Genomic DNA, 16081 nt, shown 5'->3' with positions numbered 1-16081 from the left:
TCTTAGAAAAATTTCAGCTGGTCATCTATCATTTGCAACTCCAGAAATGGACAAACATGGATACAAACAAAAGAACATGGGATCAAAGGATGCAGATGTGCTATCATATAAAGGAAATGCTACTTATGGCCTTACTGGATAGATGGAGCGCTAGGGACCCTGTACATGTGGAAAGTGTCTTTAGAGCAGACAAATGATGTGATAGGAAATAACAGTGACTCCAAAGGACATGCTTAAGAGACTAAAAAAGAACCACAATTGACTCCTCAAAACAGTGCCAGAACAAAGGAAAGGGGAGACCAAGAAGGGAGCTACATCAGGAGCAGCACTTTAGTCACTTTCCAAACAATGCACTCTGAGTGGGAGCCCTCCAAAATAAGGACCCGAGGCCCCCACTCACGAGGAAAAGAAGGTGAAAACACAAAACTCCTACCCACACAGATATCTCTGATAGCAGGCAGGGAACGTGCAGTACCTGTGCCCGTAACAATATCTCAGAGCTCAAGTAGGTAGGCAGAATATAGGCAAAGCTTCTGCGCAACAAAACATAATCCACCAGAAGCACAACTGCAAAAAACAGCCACTTACCTGTATTTTGGCTTATGGATGCTCCTTCTCCTTCTGTCTGATTATCAGCCGCTATTGCAAAGACCGTGAAATTGTAAGAGGTCCCAGGGATTAAATACGTTACAATACTTTTAGTGACATTTGACATCGTCTCGTTAATTAAGCTCTCATGTGCAACCTCTATCCTATATGTATAGGAGGCGGACTCCGCGTCATTCACCATCCAAGTTAAGTTGACAGAAGTCATAGTAACATATTCTGCCTTGAGATTAAGCACCATGCTGGGTTCTGGAAAAGGCAAAACAACAATCCATGAACCTGCAACAATATCAGCTCACAAGCAAAAGAGGAAAAACACAGACACACCACTACTTCACTTTCTTCACATCACTCATCAATCTGAGTGCAGGACCACCAGAGGTTCCTGGAGGCCTTGCCATCAATGGGCTTGTAAGAGGAAACTGTGGAAGAGGCATCTTGAATGGGATTCATCTCCTTCCTACATTCAGAAGTAAGAGCAGCCATGACTATCATGCCAGTACTCCCACAGTTTCCCTTGGGAATGCAGAGAGGTGGACAGGAAGGAGACAATGGTGCAGAGAAATGGGGCAAAAATAGTGCATCTCAGCACAACTGGAAGTAAAAAAAAAACATCAGTTATCACTGGAAGACAAATGGGAGTGAGGAGCTAAGAACCTTCCTCCTTTTTCACTGCTCAAGGCCCCACGCTCACTCCAACAGCACAAAGAACATCTCCAAGACCCCCCTCTGCAGCACTTTACTCTCCGCCCATCTCCAAATCAGGGTAATCGGTCACTACGGACAGGGAAATCAGGAGAGACAGACCTTTGGATAACAACTGGAAAGTCACGAGCACACACACACGTACGTATCAGGAGAACATGAATGACAAGGCGAGCACCTGTTTCCTTTGAAATACAGCACGGTCATTAAGCAGGCTGCACTACAGCCTCACAGACCAACTCCAGAACAGTCTCCCCTGCAGCACATATGAAGACTTAAAATACTCAGCACAGACAGCTAACAGGATGGACAAGGCAGTTCTCTTAAGCCAGCGCTGCCCAAATCTCACTCTGCCACTCCAGATTCACAGCAGACATGGGCCCCAAAATAACAGAAGACTCCCAGACGCACTCTGTTTTGTGAGAGCATTTAAAATACAGGTCTGAATCTCATATGCTCTCAGAAGCGAAGGCAGTGAAAGTGCCTACACAAATCCCAATCAGCAGAGGAAGTTCCTCAGGAAGAGTCCCTTCTATGTGCCACAGGTTTTGTTAAGAAAATTAATCACTTCCTGTTTACTTGAGAAGGTTGCTTAAGGTTGCCTTAAGAATTTGGGCTATGTTTATAACATACACATACCTCCAACAGCAAGCAGCCTGTGTGCAGCACTTGTACCAGCAAAAATACTTCACCTCTCAGGGAGTTAAGCAGAGCCCTGTGCTGCACAGCAAAATACAGTCCAGCAGAAACAACTGCAAGAAACAGCTACTTACTTGTATAAAGGCTTATGGATGCTCCTTCTCCTGCTGTCTGACCATCCGCTGCTACTGCAAAGACTGTGAAAATGTACAGCGTCCCAGGGTCTAACCCAGTAATTTCAGCATCAGTGATATCTGATGTCTTGTTGTTAATGGAGGACCCATTTCTAACCTCTATTCTGTATGTGTAGGAAGCTGAATCTGTGTCATTCACCGTCCAGGTTAAATTGACAGAAGTCACACCCACATACTCTGTCTTGAGATGAAGTACCGCACGGGGCTCTGGGAAAGGCAAGACAACAATCCATCAACCTGCAACAATATCAGCTCACAAACAATACAGGAAAGACACAGACACACCACTACTTCACTTTCTTCACATCACTCATCAATCAGAGTGCAGGAGCACCACAGGTACCTGGAAAGCAGGATGGAGACAATGGTGCAGAGAAATGGGGCAAAAATAGTGCATCTCAGCACAACTGAAGGTAAAAAAAAAAAAGTCAGTTATCACTGGAAGACAAATGGGAGCGAGGAGCTAAGAACCCTCCTCCTTTTTCACTGCTCAAGGCCTCACACTCACTCCAACAGCACAAAGAACATCTCCAAGACCCCCTCTGCAGCACTTTACTCTCCACCCATCTCCAAATCAGGGTAATCAGTCACTACGGACAGGGAAATCAGGAGAGACAGACCTTTGGATAACAACTGGAAAGTCACGAGCACACACACACGTACGTATCAGGAGAACATGAATGACAAGGCGAGCACCTGTTTCCTTTGAAATACAGCACGGTCATTAAGCAGGCTGCACTACAGCCTCACAGACCAGCTCCAGAACAGTCCCCCCTACAGCACATAAAATACTCAGCACAGACAGCTAACAGGATGGACAAGGCAGTTCTCTTAAGCCAGCGCTGCCCAAATCTCACTCTGCCACTCCAGATTCACAGCAGACATGGGCCCCAAAATAACAGAAGACCTCCCAGATGCACTCTGTTTTGTGAGTGAGACAAAAAAGGTCATAAAAACAGGTCTGAAGCCTACATGCTCTACAAATTGAACTCAACCTCACCTCCCACATTTGGGAGAGATTGGTCCTCGGGAAAATTCTTTGTTTTAGGCAATAGCAACAAATGCAAATAACAGCATCTGGGTTATGCTGCTGCTTCTGCTCTCTTACAGCCTACGCTTGATAGATAGCTTGCAATAGGTTCCAGGACCAAAACATCACCTTTGCCCACACCAGCACAGAATTACAAGCCTTACACAGCAGGTATGCAGAGCCACGTGATGCACAGCAAAACACAGACCACCAGAAACATGACTGCAAGAAAGTGTCACTTACTTGTATAAACGCTTATGGATGCTCCTTCTCCTTCTGTCTCACCATCTGCTGCCACTGCAAAGACTGTGAAAGTGTACAGCGTCCCAGGGTTTAACCCAGTAATTTCAGTTTCAGGGATATTTGATGTCTTGTTGTTAACGGAGTGTCCATTTCTAACTTCTATTCTGTATGTGTAGGAGTCTGAAGCTGTGTCATTCACCATCCAATTTAAGCTGACAGAAGTCACACCATGCTCTGCCTTGAGATCAGTCACTGGTGTAGGCTCTAGGAAAGGCAGGAAAACAAACCGTCAAGACAGAGAAACACAGAGAAAAAAAAAGCCACAGCTACATTCACCTATTCCACGTAGACTGAGTATTAAATGTAGCCAAGAAGCATTTCTAAGGTACTGATGCCCTGCTACAGACAAGTCAGGACAACTCTGTAAAGGCCACAGGAATTTTAGAGGAGATTCTCTTCATTTCATGTCACATGCTAGAATATTTTTTTTCACAATGGCTTCCCAGACAGAGATAGAAGTGGAAATCAGGGAACAAAGCAGAATACAGGGTGGCTTTCATGTGGTAGCTCAGTACTATGCCTGCACTTGTTAGAATCTGAGCTTCTCAGCTAGCCTGTCCACAACACGAACAGAAGGAAACAGGTTCCTGGGGTGTGTGAAACAGCTCAGCCATTCAGGGTGTCAGTGTCTGAAAGTTTAATTCAGCATCAACATTAGGCAGACAAGACTGACCTAGAGCAGATTAAATAAGCTCCTCTAACCAGAAGCAACTCCAGAACACAGTCCCCCTTGTTATTTTGTATTGACTTAGTGTGCTCCCTTGCCACTAATTTGTATGGATGTTGCCTGCTCCCTTTCCATACTGGAGCTAAAATGCAAGAAAGCTCTTATCCCATCTGCCCTTCTGATCTGAAAAAATGTTGCCACAGCACAGAGTGACAGAAGTGGCAGTACACTTGATAATGTGATCCTAGACACTGTCACAGCCCATGGGATTCCTAGGCCATGGGCTCTGCAGACAACTTAAAAGAATCTTGAAGAACAAAAGTCTCTCTTGCACACCACAGCCTCTGACAAAACCCTATGACAACCTGCTCCAAGAAGCACTGCAAGGGGTCCATTCAGCCCTGAGCTCCAGACAAGGTCATGCTGCTGTAGCAACTAGACCCCTACATACGTCAACAGTTTGGGCGTTCAAGACAAACTGCCCTACAGGCATCTCTCATACAGGCTGAGCCCTTTATCTTTCTAACAGACTGACTGACATTTATGTTCACAAGAATCTGAAGCAAAGCAACAAAGCAATGAGTAACAGCACCAAGTTGAAAAAACAAAGAAAAAAAGCAGGGCTCTGTTACAAACTGTTTCTTTACTTGCAGTTGAGAGGCACCAGTGGTTTCTTACTTGTATAGAGGCTTGTGAATGCTCCATCCGCTTCTGTCCGATTATCAGCTGCTACTGCAAAGACTGTGAAATTGTACAATGTCCCAGGGATTAATCCAGTAATCTCAGCCATCGTGACATTCGATGTCAGGCTGTCAATAGAAGAGTCACTTGTAACCTCTATCCTATACGTGTAGGAGGCTGACGCTGTGTCATTCACCGTCCAGGTTAAGTTGACAGAAGTCACACCAACATACTCTGCCTTGAGATCAAGCACTGGGCTGGGCTCTGGGAAAGGCAAGACAACAATCCATCAAAATGCAAGACTATCCACTCACAAAAATGACAGGAAAAACCCAACACGGACACACCACTAATTCACTTTCTTTGCATCAACCGTTAATAAGAGCGCAGGAGCACCTGAGGCTCATGGAGTTTTGCCATCAATGGGCTTGTAAGGGAAAACTGAAATAAAAGCCATTCTGAGACTGGGATTCATCTCCACTTGGCACTCCAAAGAAAGAGCACACATCACAACAGTGCCAGAGCTGCCAGGATTTCTTTTGGAGATATAGAGAGGACGCTATGAAAGAGACGAGGGCTGAGAAGAATATATGGAAGGAAGACAATTAAAATGAACAAACTACAAGACCAATATCAGATCAGGGCAATGTTTCTGCTGCACCCTAACATCCCATCCCTTGCAAATAGCCTGCATTGAGCTCCAGGACCAAAACATCACCTCTGCCCACACCAGCACGGAATTACAAGCCTTACACAGCAGGTATGCAGAGCCCTGTGATACACAGCAAAACACAGACCACGAGAAGTATGACTGCAAGAAAGTGTCACTTACTTGTATAAAGGCTTATGGATGCTCCTTCTCCTGCTGTCTGACCATCCGCTGCTACTGCAAAGACTGTGAAAGTGTACAGCGTCCCAGGGATTAACCCAGTAATTTCAGCATCAGTGATATCTGATGTCTTGTTGTTAATGGAGGACCCATTTCTAACCTCTATTCTGTACGTGTAGGAGTCTGAAGCTGTGTCATCCACCATCCAGGTTAAGTTGACAGAAGTCACACCCACATATTCTGTCACAACACGAAGCACCGGGCTGGGCTCTAGGAAAGGCAGGAAAACAAACAGTCAAGACAAAGAAATACAGAGAGATAAAATGCCAGTCACATTCCCTTATTCCATGCTGACTGAGCATTAATTGTAGCCATATAACATTTCAATAACACCAACCTATTTTTTTTTCTAGCTCCAGGAACAAGGCATCATTGCATCGTGAAACAGTGTTACATCAGAAACTAAAGGTTAAAAGCTGAGCTGTTTAAAATAGACTGCAAGTTTTATTTAGAGTTGAGAGGCACCAGTAGTTCCTTACTTGTATACAGGTTTAAGGACAATCCTTCTTCTTCAGTTGTATTGTTGACTGGCGTTGCAAATACTTTGAAGTTATAGGATGTTCCAGGGATTAACCCAGTAATTTCAATTTTGTTGATATTTGATGTTTCGTTCCTAATGGAAGTAGCATTCCTAACCTCTATCCTGTACGTGTACGCAGTCAAAGCTGTGCCATTGACCGTCCAGGTTAAGTTGACAGAAGTCACACCAACATACTCTGCCTTGAGATCAAGCACTGGGCTGGGCTCTGGGAAAGGCAAGACAACAATCCATCAACCTGCCAGAATAGCCACTCAAAAAGAACAACAGAAAAAAAAAAAAAAAAGAAAAAAAAAAGCCAGAGACACACCACTACTTCACTTTCTTCACATCACTTGTCAATAAGAGTGCATAAGCACACCAGCAACAGCACAAGAGGCTCCTGGAGGATTTGCCATCAATGGGCTTGTAAGAGAAAAGTGAGAAAGAGGCATCTTGAGTAGGATTCATCTATCTCCTGCATTCAGAATCAACAGCACACATGACCACTGTGCCAGTACTCTTGGATTTCAGGGAGAGCTTGGTCCTTGGGAAAATTCTGTGTTGCAGGCATCAGTGACAAATTCAAACAGCATCCAGGCTGTGCTTCTTCTGCACTCTAAAAGCCCACACTTTAAAATATAGCTCACAGTATGCTCCAGGACAAAAGCTATCACCTCTGCACACCCCAACGCTGAATTAGAAGTCTCATGCAGGTAAGCAGAGTCCTGCACTGCCCAGCAAAACACAGTCCACCAGAAAAACAACTGCAAGAAACAGCCACTTACTTGTATATAGGCTTATGGATGCTCCATCCGCTTCTGTCCGATTATCAGCTGCTACTGCAAAAACCTTAAAACTATACAATGTCCCAGGGATTAATCCGGTAATCTCAGCCATTGTGACACTCGATGTCAGGCTGTCAATAGAAGAGTCACTTGTAACCTCTATCCTATACGTGTAGGAGGCTGACGCTGTGTCATTCACCGTCCAGGTTAAGTTGACAGAAGTCACACCAACATACTCTGCCTTGAGATCAAGCACTGGGCTGGGCTCTGGGAAAGGCAAGACAACAATCCATCAAAATGCAAGACTATCCACTCACAAAAATGACAGGAAAAACCCAACACGGACACACCACTAATTCACTTTCTTTGCATCAACCGTTGATAAGAGTGCAGGAGCACCTGAGGCTCATGGAGTTTTGCCATCAATGGGCTTGTAAGGGAAAACTGAAATAAAAGCCATTCTGAGACTGGGATTCATCTCCACTTGGCACTCCAAAGAAAGAGCACACATCACAACAGTGCCAGAGCTGCCAGGATTTCTTTTGGAGATATAGAGAGGACGCTATGAAGGAGACGAGGGCTGAGAAGAATATATGGAAGGAAGACAATTAAAATGAACAAACTACAAGACCAACATCAGATCAGGGCAATGTTTCTGCTGCACTCTAATATCCCATCCCTTGCAAATAGCCTGCATTGAGCTCCAGGACCAAAACATCACCTCTGCCCACACCAGCACAGAATTACAAGCCTTACACAGCAGGTATGCAGAGCCCTGTGATACACAGCAAAACACAGACCACGAGAAGTATGACTGCAAGAAAGTGTCACTTACTTGTATAAAGGCTTATGGATGCTCCTTCTCCTGCTGTCTGACCATCCGCTGCTACTGCAAAGACTGTGAAAGTGTACAGCGTCCCAGGGATTAACCCAGTAATTTCAGCATCAGTGATATCTGATGTCTTGTTGTTAATGGAGGACCCATTTCTAACCTCTATTCTGTATGTGTAGGAAGCTGAATCTGTGTCATTCACCGTCCAGGTTAAGTTGACAGAGGTCACACCCACATACTCTGTCTTGAGATCAAGTACTGCACGGGGCTCTGGGAAAGGCAAGACAACAATCCATCAACCTGCAGCAATATATGCTCACAAACAATACAGGAAAGACACAGACACACCACTACTTCACTTTCTTCACATCACTCATCAATCAGAGTGCAGGACCACCAGAGGTTCCTGGAGGCCTTTCCATCAACAGGCTTGTAAGAGGAAAATGTGGAAGAGGCATCTGGAGTGGGATTCATCTCCTTCTTACATTCAGAAGCAATAGCAGCCATGGCTATTGTGCCAGTACTCCCACAGTTTCCCTTGGGAATGCAGAGAGGTGGGTCAGGAAGGAGGCAGTGGTGCGGGTGAATGGGGCAACAGCAGTGCACCTCAGCACAGCTAAAGATACGGAATATCAATTATCCCTGGAAGAGAAATGGAAGTGAGGACCTAAGAATGCTTTTCTATTGCTCACGCATGCAGAGCATTGTGCTGTGCAGCAAAACTCAGTCTACCAGAAACATGACTGCAAGAAATTGTTACTTACTTGCATACAGGCTTTTGGATGCTCCTTCTCTTTCTGTCTGACCATCAGCCACTACAGCAAAGACTGTGAAACTCTACAACACTCCAGGAATTAGCCTGGTAATTTTGGCTTTGGTAATACTTAACATCTCATATCTAATGGAGGCACTATTTCTAAGCTTTATTCTGTATGTGTAGGAGTCTGTAGCTGTGACATTTACCATCAAATTTAAGTTGACAGAAGTCACACCAACATATTCTGCCTCGAGACCACGTACTGGGCTGGTCTCTGGGAAAGGCAAGACAACAATCCCTCAATGTGAACAGAAGAACATCTGCTCACAGAGACATGTAATGTTCCTCTTCCTGCTATCTTATTGACAGAGCTGTCTTTTCCTTGGCCAATTGCTATTCTAATCAAGCTGCTTTTGTATCTCGCATGGCATACTTCCTAGTTCTATGATCTACTCTTTTTGTTCCAACTCCTCAAGTTTCATCTCAAGCATTAAAGCAGCCTTGGTGCAGCAGGGATGTCTTTCATGTGTCAGGTGTTAACTTCATGCAAACTGGTGAGAAAGATTGGACCATGCAGCCTGTTATGTTTTCCTAACCTGGTTATCCCAAAGGGTCCTTCGAGCAGCAAGATTCACAGATCTCTCCTCTAGATTCTAGTAGGTTATTTCAGTTGTACTCTGTCACACATATATATTTCAAATTTGTAGGACACTGTATATTTGAACTATTGCAGCTGTACTACAAAAATCTAATAATATTTTTACACGTATTTTTACATAATACATAATACTGCATTCCCATAATAGTCAGGGGAAGGAACCCAATTCTGACGGTGATCAAACTATTTCAAAACCATGCTACAATCACAGTGTTACATTACACTTTCAGTTAGCTGTGTACTTTTCTTTGGCTCATTCTCTCCTCCGGCAAAACACTTGGATCCATTTCCAGACATGATCTTTGCACTCTGGATAAAAGTTTGGACTATAGAAATGCTAACACAGTATAAAAGCACAAAAAACCTTGAAGGATCATTCACATCCCTCTGTCATTCCAAATCACTCACGTGCTACGCTGTTCTGATCACTCATCGCCCTGCCAGGTAGTGACACATCCTCTGATAATCTTCTGTTCCCACTTGTAGCATTCACTGATAATTCATCATTACTACTAGTTCCCATTTCTTCAGTTACGTTTTTCAAGCTACAGTCGTCAGTGCCTGAAAGGTTAAAAGAAAAACATACAACACGCAAAAATTACTATCTTAGTTGAAGCTGAAATATTGTTACATGAACAACACACACTGCAAGCAAGTTCAGGAAAGGTGGCCATGAACAAAGGATTCTTGGTCTGGAAGCAGTGGAAAACAAACAGAATCATAATTTCTGTATTTATTTGGAACTGATACAGACACGAATTCACATAAAAAGTGAAAGCAAAGCACTACAGGCCAGACTCACAATTCAGAGGCCTTTCAGAACTATACATAGTCTCTTAAAGTAGTGTAGAAGGTGAGCTTATCCCTCTCAGTTTAGCCCAGCCCTAAAACTTAAAGGCCAACTCATTTAAGTCTGCCATTCAATATTAAGGTAGATGTCACCTACCAGTACTTTTGGAAATTTCTGACACATGAAATGCTGTCATTTTGACATGTACAGCAGTCATTAAATGCCAAACATTTCCCAAAGCAACATTTTGGGAGTCTCTTTACTTTTTCTTTTGCTCTGGGGCGGTGGATCCTTTTGCTTTGTTTTCATGTGTTTTCCTATCCTTCTACTCACGCTAAGTCTGCGCTTGATTTTACCAGAACTCTTTACAACTGAAAAGCAACAGAATTAAAATGCTTTTTTATATTCTTAGGTATCCTTAAGTGCATTGCTGGAGCTGCTGTCACTAAAAAGAAGTAAGTTCACATTTGACTGCTATTTCTAAAAATCATTTTCAGCAGTTTTTTAGACACGTAGCTGACACCGCTTTGTTTTTCTTACAGGAATAGATAGCAGAAGTTACGTACAAATATATATGTTTATATATGTGTATATATAAATAAAAGTGAGTAACAGAATGGTACTTACAGGCAGTTGTACATCTGACCTGGAATACAAAAACAAATAATAGAAATTAAAACTTGAGAACTACTAAAAAATCCATTACCATCCAACAGCACCAAAAATACACCCATCTGTCAGAGAGAAAAAACCAACGTGGCGGTAAAACGTCGGTTGCCCTGTGTTATTTCCTCTGAACAGAGCAGAGTTTATTTGGTCAAAAAATATATATCTTGCAGTGCATATAGTGGCTGTTTTGCACGTAGACATTTAAAAATGAAAGCCAGATCTTAGTGAAAAGAGACTTCAGTTGGTTCCTTTGAGATCATCCCACCAAAAAGAGGTAAGTGACAATTAGAGGGTCTTTTTTCTTTGCAGACATGTTTCTCTCGTCCTGTTGCAGTATAAACATTATTACTGCTTCTCACAAAACAATATTCTGCATTATCTGAAAAAGCCCTCTCAGTGAAGTCTAAGTTTAAAGCTTGCTGCACATGTTCCCAATACTAGTTCATAGGTGAGTGCATATAAATAAAACATCAGTAGTTTTCAATTAACTGCAACCTGGAACCATCCCTAGAGACAGACGCGCAAGAATTTTGCTTTAAAAATGCTTTTTGCTCTTCCAACTTCATGCTTTTGGTCCCAAATAAGCCATTTCCCTTCCTGTTAACCCCCACAAACTGGTCTGTTAACTGCTCTTCAACTCCCTCCAGGTGGCAGCACAAAATGCTTGTAAGGAGTGAAACCAAAGGTCTGAAGGCACTCGCAAAGAAAACTGATTCCTGGGACTCTCACAGCAAACTGACACCAACTGACTGCAGCAGTCACTTTTGTCACGCAACAAACAGATTACCGAAGCAACTGTATCAGGGATTAAATACAACTATTCACCTTGCAAACAAATTCACAAAAAGACAAAGACAAGCAGGAAGAGATAGGTATCCCAAGAACAGGCAGCGTGGTGTTGGGGACCAGCAGATCACAGTTCCCCCATGCCAGGAAGGTTTGCAGGCACGGAAGGTTTCTGTCTTTCAGCATAGTGGTGTGGGCAACCAGAAGCTGTCTGCACTCCCAACTGCTCTCACATTGCCTGCAGAAGGGCTGGTCCTTTGACTGGATCTCATAACTCACTGCCCCCAGAAAAGTCAATTTAGCTTTATGCTGGATGGTGCATTACTCAATCAAAGCACCAAGCCTGCTGATTGCAAATGTTGGCATGCTTATCCGAAGTGCTTCCAGTTTTGAATCATTTTCTGTTCGCTTAGACTAGGTTGCTACCACCCAGCAATGCGATGAGCAAGCAAAGGTCCCAAGGAAACTGCTCCTCCTGGTGAAGCTGCTCCAGGTGGCAGTGGAAGGTTTGGTTATTCTCCAGGTCCCCCTCACTCTCAGTCATTCTGTTTCTGCGGTTCCATGAGCTAACTCAAAATAAGCAGCTATATCACAATAAGACAATGTATGTAAAGTTAGAGCAGCAAATCAGATACCTCTCAGCCCTGTGCTGCCACAGCCAGCTCCACCAGCAGTGGCTCCTGGCATCAGGGTCTCAAAAGGTTAAAAGATGTAATGGCATCTTGTTCTTTCTGTAAGAGGCTACAAATAGCACTCTCTACAAAGATGAGGTAGGCCAGCTGACAAGAAGCAGCACAACAGAGAAAAAACCAAAATCATCAAGCTTTACAGTAATGAGGAATGCATGCAGCAGTGACAGACCTTCAGCCTTTGCTGGCCTCAGCGCCAGAGTAAAAAGTTAGGTCACACTTCCTAGGCAAAAGAGTGCTTCTAAGAGGCAAAGAACCAACTCCTGATCTTCTCCAGTGCAGCCCTACTGACAGCTTAGGGCACAAAGGACATACAAACATAAAGCTCATTGTCAACCTTTTTGAACATTTGAGAGCCCAGGGAAATTCTCGGGCATTAGGAAGTGAGGAAGCATGCTCATTTGCACTCAGGTCAAGAGTCCTATATTCTTGCACAAGAAAGTGGCCAAGGAAGAAGTGACTACAGAGGAAAAAGCCACTCGAGGCAGGAAAACACTCCCATGCAGCATTCAGAACAGAAGGTCTACGCTGTCTGGAAATAGATACTGAATGATGAGCAAGAGGCAAGATTCCCTGAAATGCAGGGCTACCCTAGAAGTCAAGTCAGAAAGATTCTATGGTTAATAAGAAAGCAAAATCACAAAAAAAAAAAGAAGAGAAAAACCACCAAAAATGTGACAGAAGTGTGTATGCCACAGTGACTTCTATAGCCTTACAAGCAAACCAGCAAAAGTCTGATACAACTCACAACATGTTCTCAAGTTTCTTTCTCTTCTGTAAAACCACCCAAAGATTCCACTGTTATTGTTACATTTCTCATTTCCTTCTCTCTAACTTCAAGTTCAGGGTTTCAGCATCTTTCCTGAGCAGCAGGAACAACAGACAGCACAAGGCTGAGAAGTAGCTATGATGCTACCAAGCCCCCACGCCCCTGCTTCCCACCTCCCCATTCCTCCCCTGCCTGCCCAGACAATAAGCACCTTAATTCCTGGTTTAGCCCCAGCTACAAGCAGCTGATTCGATGGCAGCTTCCTACCGAGCTGCTAAGGCTTGGCTGTATGGTCACACGTGGCTTTTGTTAAAGATGCTCAAGTAACAAAAAGGAAGTTACGCCAAAACTTCTGTCTTGTGCTGAATTAACATCTTTCTTCCATTTTACTTGCTTTTGTTCATCACAGACTTCGGCAGTCTCACAACATCTTTCTGACTTTCCCAGAAACCTATGTGCTAACCAAATCCAACGAAGCACACTGAGCTGGCAGCAGACAGACCTCCTTATGGAACATAAAACCACGCAAAACAAGTGATCCCAGTCCTAAGCGTCAGCCTGCCTGACTCAGTCATTCCGTGCTGCATTTTGCAACCATCAACTGAACTGTTCTCTGGCCTCCTGTGATTACTTACTGAAATGCTGTTTATACAAAACAGTTGTGTATTATTTCAGGGGACATTGGTGCTGAACACCTGCCTCTCCTTGTGCTCACATCTGACATACCAAGAGCCCCGCCATTTCCATTTTTCTTTGCAATTACTTTCATCTGTATTATTCACGTATAAAGAGTTGCATAGTTTTTTGCTGGAATTTGCAGGGGAGAATTTCTGTCCCCAAGAAGAGCTCAATAAACAAGAAACACTCAATAAATGAAGAAAAGAGAGACGGCAAAACGCAAAACACAGAACATTAGAAGTGAACAACAGGAGAGGTGTATATACACAAACTCCTCACTGTCATCAGTTATGGCAAATGAATCTTCACGTGTCACACAGCCACACGGAGTCTAATCAGAGGGGGTCCCTTTCCAGAGGAGCTGAATAACCCACTTGCACAAGGTCTGTCCTGCACTTCTTGCGCATGCATTTCATCATCCAGGAGTCTGTGGTGTATAATAAATGCAAGATTCAGCTCCATCCTTTTCAGGTACACAGTGGGTCACGTAACTGAAGAACCATTATCTTCACACGTAATTTTACCAACAAAGAAACTAAGATGAGCTGTAGGAAACCATTTCCAAAAATTCCAGGTGGCTGAGAAGCCCAAACCCCACCGATGACTGATGAGACTCAAGGATTTTCAAAAGGAGGATTTAAAACCTTCCTGCCATGGAGCTGGGCAGCAGCAGGAAGGACAGCAGTGCCTCCCTTCTGCTGGCAGCGAGTGTTTTGATCAACTCAGCTGTGCTGTCAAACTGCACCCTGCAGCAAAGTCAGGGTTCCTGCACTGGGGGAAAACCCCTGTATACAGCAACCCATCACCCTGGGGTGCTTAGGTTTCCAAAATACACAGCGTGGTTTGGTTCATGTAAATGCAAGGTTAGGAAGGTGGCTTAACAGCTGAAGTGTGGGCAAACCAAAAAATCCTATCTTAGCCACAAATCCCTCCTAAGAAGACGCTTGAGGCTGCTGTTTGCTATTTCTTGTGTGCTTATGACTCACATGCAAAAAGCCAGGAAGCTGATCACACTCCTCTCAACGTTAAATGTCTTTCACATGTGTACCTCCAGATCTTCACCTACTCACCCTCTCAGGTTTGGAGGAGCTCCACATCAAAACCAGTGAACTAACAGAGAGGTCTCCAAATTCCATATGAAGACCCCTTCACAAAAGCAACAGCAATCGAGTCATTAGCTGATTAAGCTCAGTACTCAGGTAACAGCAGTCATACTTCCTTTTTTCCCCTGCTATGCCTACCTATATTTAGCTGTCCCACAGCTATGACTATGGACTTCAGGGCAAGCCAACACACTGAAACAACCACGATTTTAACACTCCAGGCTTCACTTTGCTGATGTTATCAGTCATCGCTGCCCAGCTGACAAACATTAACTAGAAAGCTGTAATAACTCCATTACTTGCATTCCCTTCTGCCACCTGGGGTATTTCATACTTGCCATAGGTTTATTCAGATAGCATTCCAACAGAAAGGTTTTGCTCAAAGTCATGAAATAAGTGAAAGTTAAACCCAAGAAACTTAAACCCAGGGCTGTGAAGCCTTGTGATAATATCACTGAGATTGCCCAGTTATTGTATCTTCAGGCTGATAAGGCTTTCCTGTACTTGCCCATTTTCTAGGCCTTGTAAGGCACTGACTGCTATTCCAGCTGGGAGCATCTTCCCAGTGTGCTCGGAGTCAAGAAGGCTAAACCAGTAGACCCCTTCCTGCAGGACATAACAATATGAAAGGCTGGCTGGGGTTTTGTCCAATGCAACATTCTCACCTCTTTCAAGCCATCTCAGGGCTGTTTCACTGCATTCATTTCCATGTTATTGCTAAATCAGTGACTTCTGTAGACTTACAGCACAGGACAACAGAAATGAGATCACTCGAACTGAAGCTTAAAACCAGTTCCTGCTTAGTAGGTGCATGTGCACCTATGTGAACCTACCTCAAATAACATACCTTACTTTGGTAGCTTCTGGCTTTTGGGGTTAAAAAAAAAAAAAAAGGTCATACTAGAAAATGAACTAAAATATACTGTTGTGGTCTTTCATCCTATTTTCTAACTTCTTCCTAAAATGTCATGCGAAATCCCTCTAACTGTAACCTACAACAGGCTTCTCAATTTAAATTAACTCTAGATTAACTCAGTGATCCATTCTCTTTCAGTGCAAAATTAAAAATACGATGCAGTCCGTATCAGCTTTACATGTTTCCCCACCAGTAACTTTTAAGCAGGCGCTCGTGGCTCACCTACAGAACACTGCTTCACAGAATGTTTGGGTTAAGTGGGTTTATCCAGACAAAAAAGAAAGCTCACAGCTTAGGAGCAGCGCAGTAAATTTTTGTGAGATGTTTGAAGTCTTCATTTGACTCTAAAGGAGCAGATCTGCTACTGAGAATGCACGGGGCAAGCTGGAGGTCCAAAAACTCAGAAGAAAGAAAA

General features: G+C 43.7%; 1 protein-coding gene across 13 annotated transcripts in view; it reads right to left on the bottom strand.

Annotated features, from left to right (window-relative positions):
* PTPRJ (protein tyrosine phosphatase, receptor type J) overlaps nt 1-16081 on the bottom strand; it is a 119139-nt gene that overhangs the window by 17017 nt on the left and 86041 nt on the right. For 12 of the 13 annotated variants that reach the window (XM_046941364.1, XM_046941367.1, XM_046941365.1 and 9 more), the window contains 10 exons: nt 10684-10702; nt 9675-9827; nt 7855-8121; nt 7020-7286; nt 6194-6460; nt 5658-5924; nt 4823-5089; nt 3418-3681; nt 2085-2351; nt 589-855 (listed from right to left, as the gene is read on the bottom strand). In XM_046941364.1, coding sequence (XP_046797320.1) covers nt 589-855; nt 2085-2351; nt 3418-3681; nt 4823-5089; nt 5658-5924; nt 6194-6460; nt 7020-7286; nt 7855-8121; nt 9675-9789 — 2248 coding nt within the window. In that variant the 5' untranslated portion in view covers nt 9790-9827; nt 10684-10702. The remainder of the gene's footprint in view (nt 1-588; nt 856-2084; nt 2352-3417; nt 3682-4822; nt 5090-5657; nt 5925-6193; nt 6461-7019; nt 7287-7854; nt 8122-9674; nt 9828-10683; nt 10703-16081) is intronic. The other variant, XM_040700558.2, reaches the window with a different exon arrangement.

The sequence above is a fragment of the Gallus gallus genome, chromosome 5 (assembly GCF_016699485.2).
Source record: "Gallus gallus isolate bGalGal1 chromosome 5, bGalGal1.mat.broiler.GRCg7b, whole genome shotgun sequence".
Classification (NCBI taxonomy): Eukaryota; Metazoa; Chordata; class Aves; order Galliformes; family Phasianidae; genus Gallus; species Gallus gallus.
This window is presented reverse-complemented; position numbering and strand designations above follow the sequence as displayed.